Source organism: Pieris napi, chromosome 10, assembly GCF_905475465.1.
Source record: "Pieris napi chromosome 10, ilPieNapi1.2, whole genome shotgun sequence".
NCBI classification, from domain to species: domain Eukaryota; kingdom Metazoa; phylum Arthropoda; class Insecta; order Lepidoptera; family Pieridae; genus Pieris; species Pieris napi.
This window is the reverse complement of record NC_062243.1, coordinates 4,254,919-4,269,086: the sequence shown is the minus strand read 5'-3', so window position 1 is coordinate 4,269,086 and position 14,168 is coordinate 4,254,919. Positions and strand designations below refer to the sequence as shown.

General features: G+C 34.5%; 1 protein-coding gene across 3 annotated transcripts in view; it reads right to left on the bottom strand.

Annotated features, from left to right (window-relative positions):
- Positions 1–14,168, bottom strand: part of LOC125052836 (zinc finger SWIM domain-containing protein 8 homolog) — a 32,558-nt gene that overhangs the window by 9,681 nt on the left and 8,709 nt on the right. For 2 of the 3 annotated variants that reach the window (XM_047653853.1, XM_047653855.1), the window contains exons 11-24: positions 13,098–13,173; positions 12,302–12,507; positions 11,656–11,824; positions 10,394–10,533; positions 9,780–9,997; positions 7,368–7,455; positions 6,405–6,596; positions 5,382–5,510; positions 4,585–4,715; positions 3,472–3,639; positions 2,612–2,724; positions 1,577–1,674; positions 1,020–1,197; positions 1–203 (exon numbers count right to left, since the gene is read on the bottom strand). In XM_047653853.1, the coding sequence (XP_047509809.1) occupies positions 1–203; positions 1,020–1,197; positions 1,577–1,674; positions 2,612–2,724; positions 3,472–3,639; positions 4,585–4,715; positions 5,382–5,510; positions 6,405–6,596; positions 7,368–7,455; positions 9,780–9,997; positions 10,394–10,533; positions 11,656–11,824; positions 12,302–12,507; positions 13,098–13,173 (2,109 nt within the window). The remainder of the gene's footprint in view (positions 204–1,019; positions 1,198–1,576; positions 1,675–2,611; positions 2,725–3,471; positions 3,640–4,584; positions 4,716–5,381; positions 5,511–6,404; positions 6,597–7,367; positions 7,456–9,779; positions 9,998–10,393; positions 10,534–11,655; positions 11,825–12,301; positions 12,508–13,097; positions 13,174–14,168) is intronic. The other variant, XM_047653854.1, reaches the window with a different exon arrangement.

The following is a 14,168-nucleotide window of genomic DNA, read 5'->3' as shown; positions in this document are numbered from 1 at the left end:
CTGCAGTCGGTAGATGTGTGGCGGATAGGGGTGGTAGGTGAAGGGATATGGCAGCGGGTAGGGCAGAGGCACGGCGAGCGGGGGTGGAGCCCTGTAGGCCTCCTCGGGCTCTTCCTCGTTGGCTTGTCGCAGGTACAGCTCGTGCCAGTAACGGGCCACTGTGTACAGCACCTCGGGGTAAACCCCGCCACCTGCGCAGGCGCCTTCATCGCTCATTACACATGAATTTAAGTTTTCTTGTAGGCTTCGATAAATATTCGATTGTAGTTTATGAATTGGACTGGTGGTCTCAAATGTTGAACAATAATATTTCAGAAAATTATGTGAATATAAATTTAAAAACAATTAGGGACGCTGGTACTCGTTTACAATAATTTTGTACGTTGTTGTGAAGTAAATAATATTGTTTGAATTTATTTTTAAGCTGCCAAAACAATTAAACAGTAAAAACAATTTTTACCAATATATTATTGATTTTTATCAATAGAATATAATTAACTTAAACCGTCTCACTGTTTTAAATAAAAATCTCTTTTTCTATCTAAAGTATTTTAACTGTGTATCATATAAAAGTACCTAATATAGGATATTTCAAATGGCTCGAAGTGCGAAGATATTCAAAACCTCTGAAGCAATTGTAATAAAACTTGGACTGTCCTCAAGATCACGATCTTTTACTTTTACTCACGTGCGTACTTGGAACCCCAAAATATCCAATTTCAATTCGACTTATGGTCCTTCAAGACAAGAGCGTACCAAGTCTTAAAAGGCCGGCAACGCACTTGCGAGCCATCTGGCAATGTGAGTGTCCATGGGGGCGGTATCACTTAACATCAGGTGAGCCTCCTGGCCGTTTGCCTCCTATTACATTAAAAAAATAAACACACGTACACGGTCAAATCGATACACGTATACGTAGACGTACGTCTTCAGCTCACACCAGGGTGCGGTGGCGGTACATAATATACAAATAATTGGGGACTAAGCGTCGTTAAGATATAAATAGCATAATAAGCAACCTTTAGCAGCGGCTTCGACGATGAGACAAGCCCGTTCCAACATGGCGTCGCTCTGTTCCTTGCACTGCAGTACTGCGCGTTGTATCTCGTTGTAGTTGAGGGCGTGTGCGTGCGGTAGTACCGATAAGGCCAGCTCAGCCGCCGCCCGAACTGTTTGGACGTCGCGACCCGATGAGGCCTGTTAAATAACACAATGAAGATATTTTAATAATGTAAAACGTCAAGTGAATTGTAATAAAAGCACATAATCTCGCTAATATTTTAACATTTTTACACCCTAAGTATCATAAAATTAGGACAGAAACAATTTTAATTTAAGCCATCTAAGATCTTTTGATAATGTAAGTATGTGTTAGGTTTAAAAAAAAATTATAGAATATATAGAATTTCGCATCGAAAATCGATTTTTTTTAAACATCTTCTAAGTCTTCTTCACTTTGCCTTACTGCGGTTTACAGAACTTCAATCAACACAGCTATTAGGGTAGCTCAAGTATCATACAGTTGGTATATCAATTAACCTATTAACTCCACTAAGCAACGAACGATTTAAATTACCTTATCAGCTATTCCAGCTGCTTCAGGCGGTGTTAAATGTCCTTCCCAAGCATCGATCAAGAATAGAATTGCAGGTGCACCAATATCCATGGCTTGACCTTAAAAAATACTTAAATATAAAAAGGAAGTCTATATATATGCTTTACATAATCAAAATAAATTTAATATAACAAGTTAAACGACAATTGTAACAAATCCTGTAATATTCGTTTCGTCCAATAAACCTTACGTTAAAAAAGTAAGCAAATCATTATTACAAATTAATAATTATTATTTGTGTAATAAGAAGCAAAGGACATGTCCGAATCAATAATACTTTTAGTAACAAATGAAATCGCCCAAATGCTTCTTTAACCTTGCGTTCGAGAGGCAGTTTTAAAAATTTTGTATTTAATTTTGACACAAATATAGTAGGTTTACGAATCTCCGGGTCATATAATTAATAATAAAATCAAAATTGGCAAACTGAACAAAACAAAAACGTGTGTGTACTTATGTACACGCGTTAGAAGTTATACTTCTTTGGCATAATAATTTTCTTCGAGCACTTTGGAAGGACGTTTCCCTCTTCGAAAATCATGATTTTTACAATAAACACTATGTTTTTATCACATTGTAACGGGTATTCTCGTAAAGAAATCATTATTTTGGTTTCATTATTGAAACCAAAATTGTGATTTCTTGTCGTGTTTATACACGACTCTGAAAAACATCATGACAGACAATGCAACTTGTCGATAAAACAGATCAAGCGCCAACTAGCGGCCCAGACTGTTTTACCGACGTTTGAACAGATATTCAGGGTTCGGTTTTTATTTGACGGTGCGCGCGCGCATCGTACAACTTTCTCTCTTTATTTTTCCCTAACGTGCCTAAAGAAGTATAACTTAAAAAACTATATTTATTTATTTATAACGATAACAGATAATGTGGCGACTGCCTCTGTAAAATAACGTATTACCCTCCACAAAAAAATATATTACGAATCGGGGATGAACTTCTGAATATGCTAGAATTATCTTTTAATAATCTCACCTGTTATCCAGCTCACATGTGAAGAATACGTACGACTGAGCCAATTGGCGCTAACACAGTTATGTAGGCCGAGCGCGTATAGACCGAGTTGGAAAGCCGCCATATGTAAACCTCTGGAAGAACAATACTGATAATATATGATACTTAACTACTACTAACACTATCTCACAATATACATATCTAAAAGGATATTCTCATACAATTAGTATGAGACCATTGCAACCAAAACTCCGTATCTCCTTTACTACCTCGTCCTACAAGAATGGACGTGGTTTGCGAACTTGAAGTGAATATGAATTTAGTCGTTAAGGTTTTCTTGACGTCCCTATGATAATATGATTGCCTACATGAATATACAGGTCCTATGTCAACGTCAAGTTAAAGTCATATAACACTGATCATTTTCTTGTAGGCAAATAAATATTTTTTCTTAATTTTCTGTGGTTATCCAATACTCTTTTTGGTTTGACTTTGATTTTGAAAATACCTATATCAATAGATCTTATATAAAGAGAGGACGCTCACCAGAAACCCGGGAAGATGAAATAAAAGATATAGAGTGGAACGATTGGAAAATAGTAGCGCACGTTTGTATTAATGTAAGCATAGCAGTCTTGTTTAGGAGCGTGACAAATGCATAAGTAGACACAGACACACGCCGTCGACTTTTTGGGTCTAAGACAAGTCTGTTTTCTCACGATGTTTTCCTTCACCGTTCGAGCGAATGTTAAATGCGCAGAAAGTAGGTCCATTGGTGCACAGCCGGGGATCGAACCTACGACCTCAGGGATGAGAGGCCAACACTGGTCTAAATATATATATGCAACTTCTAAAAGATAACAATGAGTATGTTTGTTTACCTATGAGGTCCATGATGTTCTCTGGCACACGAGGTCTGGGTGAAGAGGCTGGTACTTGAGGATCCTCCAGCCTTGAATAACACTGACTTGGCCAATTCGAACATAAAGTGAGACGACGCCTCCGAAGGCTGATTTGGCACTGAGGGATATTGTCGCTTTCCTTTGTATCTGAAAAGCATTTTGATACAATTTAAAGTTTGTTTATGTTTTTACACTAATCTTTAAAATTTTTGATGTTCAAACAAGTAATTCAAACTTCTTTGAAATTTAAGCTTTGAAAAATTTTGTTCATCAAAATTTCGTCGCTGTAGAATGATAACCTCGTATGTACAGAGAACCAAACATTACAGAAAACGAAAAATAAGTTTAATTTCGTTAATGTTCGTTAAAATATTATTATGTGTTTTTGTCCATAGTTTTTCATGGTAAAAACTTATTTATTAATAACATCAATAAGTCCTTACTTCACGATTATACCAATTAAATGACATAACAGTCTAAGAATAAATTTTTGAAGTGAAAACTTCTTTAGTGGCGTTGTACACTTTTTTTGGAATGGGTAAAAAAATGGGTTTTAAACTCGCGTGAAGACAAATTCTTAAGACGGATGTTTTTTTAGGAAACGGTTTTAATTCATTTGTCTCTTTCCTCAGATACATTCATGCATGTGGAATTGGACCTTAAGACAATAAATCAAGGTTTAATTTTGCGACGACGGATGGAGAGCAGACAGCTGGCGCGGCGTATTTAATGTAATATAAATTGTCATGTTTGTGTACGATAGCGCAATTAACAAATATTGAATTCTACCACATAAATGATAGTACTTTTATACTGATAATTAAAGCAATTCGTGCAAAATTGTTCCCTAACCATTCCAAAATACAAATGTATCAAAAATGCACAACGTTAATATTCAAGTTTTCACTTCTGCCGGCACTCCCGGAGTGCAAACCCGTCGTTTTTTTTTACATACGAGGTTATCATTCTACAGCGACGATAAAAACGAAAACCATTCTATTATTATAAAGCCAATGAACTTCACACAAAATATTAATTAGATGAAATTGTTAGAAATCCTCATAAAATCATAATATTTTCGAAGTTTGATACCTGGTATCCTTAAGCCTAGGCAAGGTATGTGTAGTATGCGTCTGATGTGAATGGGGGACTGTGGGGGGAGAGCCATTCCCTTCTCCCACTGAGAGACGCTCCATCTCACCAGAGAGGTTACACGATGGACCCTGAACGATAAAAGCTTTGGTATAATAAAATCTTACATTTAAAGATTCTAACGGAGTCGAAAACACAAGGAACGAAAAGTTCTCAATTCTTGTTCACTTTTTTTTTAAATCAGCGGCGCTACAACCTCTTTAGGTCTTGGCCTCAGATTTCTGAATCTGTTTCATGATCATTTTTAAATCTAATAGGCAAGTAGGTGATCAGCCTTCGGTGCATGATACACGTCGTCAACTTTTTGGGTCTAAGACATGTGGGTTTCCTCACGATGTTTTCCTTCACCGTTCGAGCAAATGTTAAATGCGCACATAGATAGAAAGTCCATTGGTGCACAGCTGGGAAACGAACCTACGACCTCAGGTATGAGGGTCGCACGCTAAAGCTACTAGGCCAACACTGTATAAAAATCCTCGCACATTTAATAACTGTATAAAAATCGAGGAGGATCTGCATCTTCCTTTTTTTTAGGACGGTTTACGGATTAATCTCAATAAAACTTATTTTTTAAACTCCATAATAATTCTCGTCTAATACTAATACAGTCTTGGAGTTTAATTTCGTATAAGACTGATTTCGATGGAAACATAATACACATATGTGTAAATCCTTCATGATTATAAAACAAAGGGAAGTATAAAAAGTAGAAAGTGCTAAAATAAGATGAATCTTACGGCCACAGGCATATTAGCTGGAGGATGATGGTGGTGATGCTCGCTGCGAGTATTGAAGCGAGGGTTCGTGGAGTAATACATGCTGACCATTGGACCCTTTGTCAGCTGGTGGATATCGCGGTCAAGGAGCTGTAAAATATTGATTATCATAGAAATATTTATTATCATAGAAAATTTTCCAGTACTTTTTTAAGAATAAAAGCTAACGAAAACTAATCCAAGTTCAGTCATATTAAATTCTATAAAATTAAGGAACAAATTTCATATCGTTCAAGAAATCGCAATTAATTCGATCTTCGTTGTAGCGACCATTAAGCCGCTTGAATTTAAAGCATTATTTAGTACATAATTCAGATGACTATACCAAGTTTGGATGTAACGCAGAGTTCGAGTATGGCGACTGTTTTTGATGAATCATTTGTAATAAATTCCTAAAATCTCATACGAATATTGCGACCAGAGTCGATTTCAGACACATTCTTCATCTTTTGTTTACAACCACAGAGATCGGAAAATGTGGAGATTTTTAACTTTTTATAGATATTGGTTAAAGTACTACATTTCCGAGTTAATAGTGGTGTAGTAACCTTTGCATGTAACGACTTCCGGACATAACAACATATATTTAAGAATAAATAAAGAATAACTAAAATTCAGTTTAGATATGTGAGTTATGTACCCTTAGAATCAATTTCTCAAAAATTTCTGTTTCAACAAGTATGTACATATTTGAATCAAGTGTATTTGAATAAATATGTATTCGATATACTTGTTAGTTGTAAGCACCTACATATTATCCATTCATTATATATATTATTCATTTATATAAAAAATACCAATTCTACTAATCTGTGCAGTAAAAGAACCAACATGGCGGCGATGCGAACTAATATAATTCTCATTTTCTACGCGTCATTAATTCTTAATATATAAAATTTCTAATTTTTCACATAAGTATCAAGATTACTGTCGCACTATAATGACGTAGCTTTGTAAAAACTACATAAAACACGTAATTTCAACCTTATTCATAATCCGGGCGAGTTTAACGGGATCGTCCTTGTAGAAAGACAGAAGGGTCACGGCTAGGTCACCGCGCTGTCGTCTCGTGCCTTCGCATAGTAAGGGATGATCTGCTTCCGACACGTTCGCTTTGAGGCCTAGGGCTGCCACAGCCGCTTCGAAGCCTAGTAATTCGTCTGTTAGCAGTCTTGCCTGGAAAAAGTAAAAACTTGCCTGAATACATGTCTAAAGCATATTCCCTTTTAACGTGGATTAAATAGAAAGTTTCGAATGTGTCAAAGAATTTAAAAGCAAGCAAGCAAGCTATACTCGCACATAACGATACGACAATTTAATGAACAATCAAAGAGATCTCAGAAAAATCAGAAACGTAACAATATTTTCTCTTCAAACACAAATTAAAATTGAAAAAATAATGACATTTTCTTTCATTTCATTTCCAACAATAACTGCACTTCTTTGGTCAATCACAGATAAATTTTACTTCCACAACAATTTCATAGAACTAATTCTATTTATAAGATTACAATCTACCGAATAATAATACCTTAAATTGTAAGCAGTACGTTAAGGTTCACAATCTTTCGACAGTTCACAATCTCGCGAGATAGATTACAATCTAACGGTATTTACAATTTTACGGTGACATATCCAGTAAAAAATTATCTTAAATATCTGAAGGGGGCAAACAGAAACGAAAGAAAGGGTCTCGCAAGCAATTGGGCCCGGCTCGTCGATGAATATTGTAAATAATAATATTACCGATGTAGCCGAGGCGTGTCTCGAGAGACGAAGTATGATTTTATTTTAGCTATGTGTGTATCCTTTTAGTAACAATAATTAATAGATAGAAAAAAATCCCTGGACACAATGGCAGTGGAGTAGATTGAGGGGAAAAAAAAGAAACTAATTATCTTTATAATATTAGAGTTAATTTATAATTAGTGGTATTTTGTAACTCACTGGATGTTTGTTCTCAGACGCGGACAGCACAAGAACTTCAAACAAGAAACTGGCCAATGATATCGGCAACAATGCAGGACCTCTGCTTCTGAAATTAAAATAAATAAATATGAGAAAGGGTTCACTGATTTTTTTAATTAAAAATACTTTTTAGAAACTGTTTTTTTCGTCAAGGCTGGCCTATATGATAAATAGTAGGCATTTGAATTACTTACCTTGGTAATTAAATTATTAACTATTACACAAAGTATTCGATACTTTAACACAAACATATTGCAAAAGTGAAATATGAAATACTCGTATTAGTCTAGTCGACAAGTTGAAAATTGAACAAAATAGAGATACTACTCCTAAAATTATGTGCGATAGCTCATTGGATCCGGAATGACGTCTAGAAAAATGTGCTAAAAGCGTGTATTAGCACATAAAAAATTGCAAAAGTTATAGACCATTAAAGATGAAAAAATAGTGGCATTTAGTTTTTTGCCAATATTTAATAAACTATTAATATTTAAGAAATTTCAAATAAAGATTCTGAAAGAGGAGGAAATTACTAACAAAAAACTCCTGACTCCCGGAACTCTATCTCCATTATTTATAATGTTAATTTAACGCTAAAAATAGGTCTGCGGGTGACATTTTTAGGATTCGCGCGTGGCGTCAAAAGCGACTACGGCACATTAATTAATTTATTTAAGGTATTGAATTTTTTTTTTAAATTCGAAAAAATTATGGTGTGTTCTGAACACTATAATTAATTTATTCCCGTTGAAAATTTTACTTAAAGTTAATTTTTCAACAAGTTAAATAATTGTTAACTAACGAAATTTTCTCGAACGACCGTCTTAATTGTAAGTGAAAAAAAATGTTTAAATAATGGTCGTAAAAATATTTCGCTTCGTAGAGCCTTTCTTACATACATACTTAACAAGATCGTGCCATAAAAGTTAAAAAAATATTTATACTTTGTTTATAACAATTTTTTTACTTAAACAAAAACTTAAAAATCCATGTAATGATGTTAAAAAAAATTTTTTTTTTCTCAATCATCATATAATCGTTTTTTTATTAATACAAGATATTTATTGATTTGCAAAAAAAAAAAATTCCCGCCATTTGTTGATAATTTTTTTTTAAACAAATTGATTAAATCAATATTTTAAAAAAAAAATTTAACACAACTTTATTACATTAAAATTTTTATGATTTTTAAAAAAAAAAATTTTCCTTAATAACAATTTATATATGTTTATAATCGTTTTTTTTTAATATTCTATTGTTTAAATTAGTTAAGAAATTTTTTTTTTCCTAAAAATCATAATTGACAGTCTTCTATAAAGTAACAGAAAAAAAAAATTTTTTTATCAACAATTCTATTGTTTATTAACTTACCAATTTGTTATAAACAAATATTCAACTTTTGTTTATTTTTTTTCTAAAACTTCTAAAATTAACAAAAACAACCATATATAACAAAGTATAGAAAAAAATTTTTTGTAAATTTTTTGATTATCATGAATATTACTTTTATTTAAAATAAAAAAAAAAATTTCTAAAAATTTTTTCTTGAAATTTCTTAAATATTAATAGTTTATTAAATATTGGCAAAAAACTAAATGCCATTATTTTTTCATCTTTAATGGTCTATAACTTTTGCAATTTTTTATGTGCTAATACACGCTTTTAGCACATTTTTCTAGACGTCATTCCGGATCCAATGAGCTATCGCACATAATTTTAGGAGTAGTATCTCTATTTTGTTCCATTTTCAACTTGTCGACTAGACTATATATCTTGTTGAGGCCTGCTAAAAAGTCATAAAATCGAAACGTCATAGAAACGTCAACATTTAACGAAATTTTAATTAACTTTTAGCCATATCGTAAATATTAGATATAAATTGTCATCATAAAACTACGTAGTTTTTTCATATTTATTTTATTTCACTTGCACGCCTTGCAAAATCATAATCTAAATCATATTTTTCTAGAGATATACAGTAAATCCCTTATAACACGGTAGTCTTATAACACATTTTTATATTACGCGCTTACGTGAGGATTGGACAGGTTATATTTCTGTACAGTGACATTTATAATGATTTGACATATTTCGTTCATAATATCTTTTAATATTCGAAATGAATCATTTGTACACAGCGCGTTATGCAAAAATACTCCTACAACGCGAAACCAATTCACCGTGTTATAAGAGAGTTTACTGTACTTACAGTTGTGTCCCATGAATCATTTTAGTGACGAAAATAAAGAAATTTATTAGAACAAACGTAAGTGTTCAACATTGTGTTGCAATTCTTATATTTACTGAAAATACTTTCTTTTTTAAAGTTTTTAAGAATTAAATATAATATCTTTATTATTGATCTGATCTGTACATTTTATTCAATATTACCTTAGCAATCCATCTCTCAGTTGTTCCGCCTTCTCCCTAGCCAGATCCAGTTGCTCTGCACCAGTCGGCAGTTTCTTCAGCAAGGCGACCAGCTCAGATTCCTGATTGTTCAGCTTCACTTCCAGAGCTTTAGTACTGGCTGGAGGACGAGCCATTTCCAACGCGAAAAGACCCACACGGAATGCTAATTCGTGTTGTTCGCTGAATTCCGCCAGAACCTATTCACATATATAATTGTTAAATAAGCACATATAACATTTATATGCCTGAAAATTTATTACTTATAAGTCAAACACAACTGCATTTTTGTTTAAAGTGATTGTGTGTGCTTCAGCAAACCGTGTAAACAACACACAAAAAATAACACGTGGAATTGACAACCTTTTTTATTTTTTTAAAGTCGACTATAAATGCTCACACAAAAACTCATCTATTATTATTTATTAGCGTTGTGGATAAAAGCGACTCGTAGCAGTTACCATTCGTATCAATATAGGAACCGAGCTAATACAGCAACAGTCAGGAGGCGCATCTCAATCACTCACAATGCTAGAAGAATTGATACGGTCTTTTCTAGAACAATCGAAATAGATTCGCGTGGAAAAAAAACTCACAGTGCAAAGGAAAGCGCATTTAGCAAGCGTGGTCGAAGCTAGACACGAGGTGCGATGGCTGGCTGCGCAGAGACGCGGGGACGGTGCGTGACGTCTACGAGCACGACGCAACTCCGCTGCACTGCCGCTGTAGCCTGTACCTATAAGCGTAACATACGTATGTAAAACAAAAAAACATGTGTGTGAAGTACACGCGTTACAAGTTATACATATTTGGCGTAACAAGATAATAATTATTTAGCCTTATTCTACGTTTGTAGAAAAAACGACACTAACAATAGAAAAATTGTAGTTTCTGCAACTGTCATATAATAGAGGGTATTAAAACATGAGTGTTTTAATACCTAATTATATGCAGTTGCATACACTACTTTATTTAATATCATGTCTATAGATAGCTACATTAAATAAAATGCAATATAAAAGAAACAAAAGTCTGTTATTGGTCTATTGGCTCGGAACCAGCGCGCTCACCACATATTATGTGTACTTAAATTGAATTGAAACCTCCTTGGTCGGGACACATTGTTCTTTAATAATTAAAAAATTGATTTAAAGCATTGTTTTGTTAGGAAAATAATGCTTTAATTTAATTTTTTAATTTTCTTAAAGTTAAAAAATTAAATTGTAGGTAGTGGGCTGATCGGTTTTAAAGAAAGCATTGTTAAGTGCCTATCTCGAACCTAATCCGATGTTTTGCTGGTTTTTTTTGTGCTTAACAAAAAATTCTGGTATTTTTATTGCATTTTTAATTTTTTTAGTAACATTTATGTTTATCAAAATTGTCATACATGTTAGATAAAATAGTTTGTAACATATATGGTAGATTTAATACTATGTATCATTTAGTTAACTTTTAATAAAGAGATAAAATAGATTGCAAAATATGTTGGGGACGAGAATGAAAAACAAAACACCAACGGTCAACAATAAAAAATACACACAGTGGCGCTACAAACGCTCAGATTTCTGTATATGTTTCATGATCATTTAGTAATCTAATAGGCAAGTACATGATCAGCGTTCTGTGCCTGACACACGCTGTTAACTTTTGGGTGTAAGGCAAGCCGGTTTCCTCACGATGTTTTCCTTCACCGTTCGAGCGAATGTTAAATGCGCACATAGAAAGAAAATCCATTGGTGCACAGCCGGGGATCGAACCTACGACCTCAGGTATGAGAGTCACGGTCACCAACGGTCAACAATATTCCGTCCAATAACGCTTCAATAAATTCCCAAAAGAAATAGTTCACCATAGTTACCTAGCAAGGCTGGTGGTCTAGCCAATAGCTCTCTGGCAAGACTAGCGCCAAGTGCGCAGGCCTCTCTGGCATGCCCATGCGCGTGTAAGCCTTCCGCTCGCGCGAACTGAACTTCCCAACCGCACTGCCAACTAGCGCCGCTGCTACTGGCTCCACCCACACTGTTGGTCTAAAATAACATTGTTACAATGTGTTAGTAAAAATTTAAAAGGTCACCTGTGCTATGGATACCAGGCTTCCATTCCATACATGAGGAGGCAAACAAATTTAAAGTTAAAAAAAAAATTAAACAAAGCAGTCAATTACTACAGAAATAAAGTTAACTGAAAAAAATATATGATAAGAGTACATGGATATCAAAAGCAGGTAAGTAAAATTACTACATATTAATATTTTTTTGGATTTGTGTGCATGTGTGTGTGTATGAGAGGGTGTGTATGCATGTATGTAAGAAGGTGTGAGGGTGTATGTGAATGTGTGCGTGTGTGTGAGTATGTGAATTAATTAAACCGTATCTGTTTATTCATGTTTGATTATATCTCTTATCCTAAAAACATTGGTAAATTTTTTTTCGGTCAAAAATATGGGACACTCGATGCTCGATAAATAATAATTTTCCAACCCAATTCAAGAAATTTCCAGTTACCCCGTTTATTGCGCTTGATCCGTCAGCTGCCACTCTTCTAGCAGCTGTAGCATCATAGAAGTACAGTTGACATTCATCATCAGAGACGGAGTCATCCCTGGGTGGAATTGCATCATCAGACGAAATCGGTGGAGATGAATCCTGAGAGTCTGTATCACCACCATCTGCGCCGCTAACTTGCATTTCTTCTTCATTTTCACAAAAACCTTTAAATTATCAAAAAATATAAAAAATTAGTTACAAACGTTCAGAAATGAAAATGAACACGATTTGAAACATAAAATTATGTTCATAAAAGAATAAATTGGCGTTTAAAATAAATAAATCAGTGGCGCTACAACCTCTATAGGCCTCAGATTTCTAAATATGTCTCATGATCATTTTTAAATCTAACAGGCAAGTATGTGATCAGCCTCCAGTGCCTGACACACGCCGTCGACTTTTTGGATCTAAGACATGTCCGTTTCCTCACGATGTTTTCCTTCACCGTTCGAGCAAATGTTAAATGAGCACGTAGAAATAAAGTCCATTGATGCACAGCCGGGGATCGAACCTACGACCTCAGGTATAAGGAGTCGCACGCTGAAGCCACTAGTCCAACACTGCTCTTCCTCAAATTGGCGTTTAGTTACAGTTATATTTACATGTGTAGTATTCGCATAAAATAAATACAAGTCTGACATGGGACAGAAAGTTATTTGCATTAAGGCTTAATTTGTCTGATTAATAAAAATTATTATTATTATTATTAATATTACTTTTTTGAGAGAAGAATTAAAGAAATTACAATTATTACCTTCAGATGAGACACTCGAATGATTCCCGTCACTTGGTCCGGGATCACGAGCTGCTTCCTGGCCAGAACCACAAGCCTGGAAATATATGTTATTAAAATAGAAGTTATAACGATTCAAAGTGCTCAGGGCAATAGTAAAAGCTTCTAGTTTTTTTTTTTAAGACAATTCACACCAATTGACCGAGTCCCATGCTAAGCTGGTGAAGCTTGTGTTATGGGTACTAGGCAACGGATATACATACATATTATAGATAGATAGACATAAATACATATTTAAACACCCAAGACCTAAGCACAACACCAAATGCTCATCACATCGATGTTCGTCTCAGCCGGGGAACGAACCCGGGACCCATGGATTCGCAGTCAGGGGTACTAACCACTAGACCAATGAGTCGTCAAAGTTCTAGTACTTTAGCAATAACGATCTTTATTGGGACGTTAATGTGGAGGACGTCGACATAATAATTAAAAACACTAGAAGCCCACGAAGGCTCCACAATCACGTGGAGTTCGAGGCTATTATACTTGACAACACTTCTTGTCAAAACCATTCGAATTAGTGAATTAGTGTGAGAGCACGTCAGTGCTAAGCCCGTGTGCGATTTACGAATTCTCCCTTTGTGACTTATAATTAATCTATTCTTGTCTTAACGCTTTCTTTTCTCTTATTGTGCTACAACTCGTATCATTTATTAACTGTGTTCCTTCTGTATACGTTGTAATAATTATATATACTTTAGACGTGAAGAAGGTTTCTTTGTCTTCCCACTGCCTAGCCTAGAAACTTATTATATGGTGTTCGCCTCTCGCGCACCTATACAGTGGTAAATGGATAAAAAATAGTACACAAGAAGTGTCTTCCCTGTATTAGAGACCGTAGGTAGTGATTTTGGACACTTACTTATCTTAAATAACCTTATTAGTAAATTAGGTTAGACATAAATTATTAGTCTTAAGTTAGGCTAGATCGTGTTACACGATATCTCAGTGAAAAGAGATGTATTAAAAATATAGTAGTTGTAGGTCAAGGAAGATACCGTTAGTCTAAGTCAATAAAAGCATAATTGA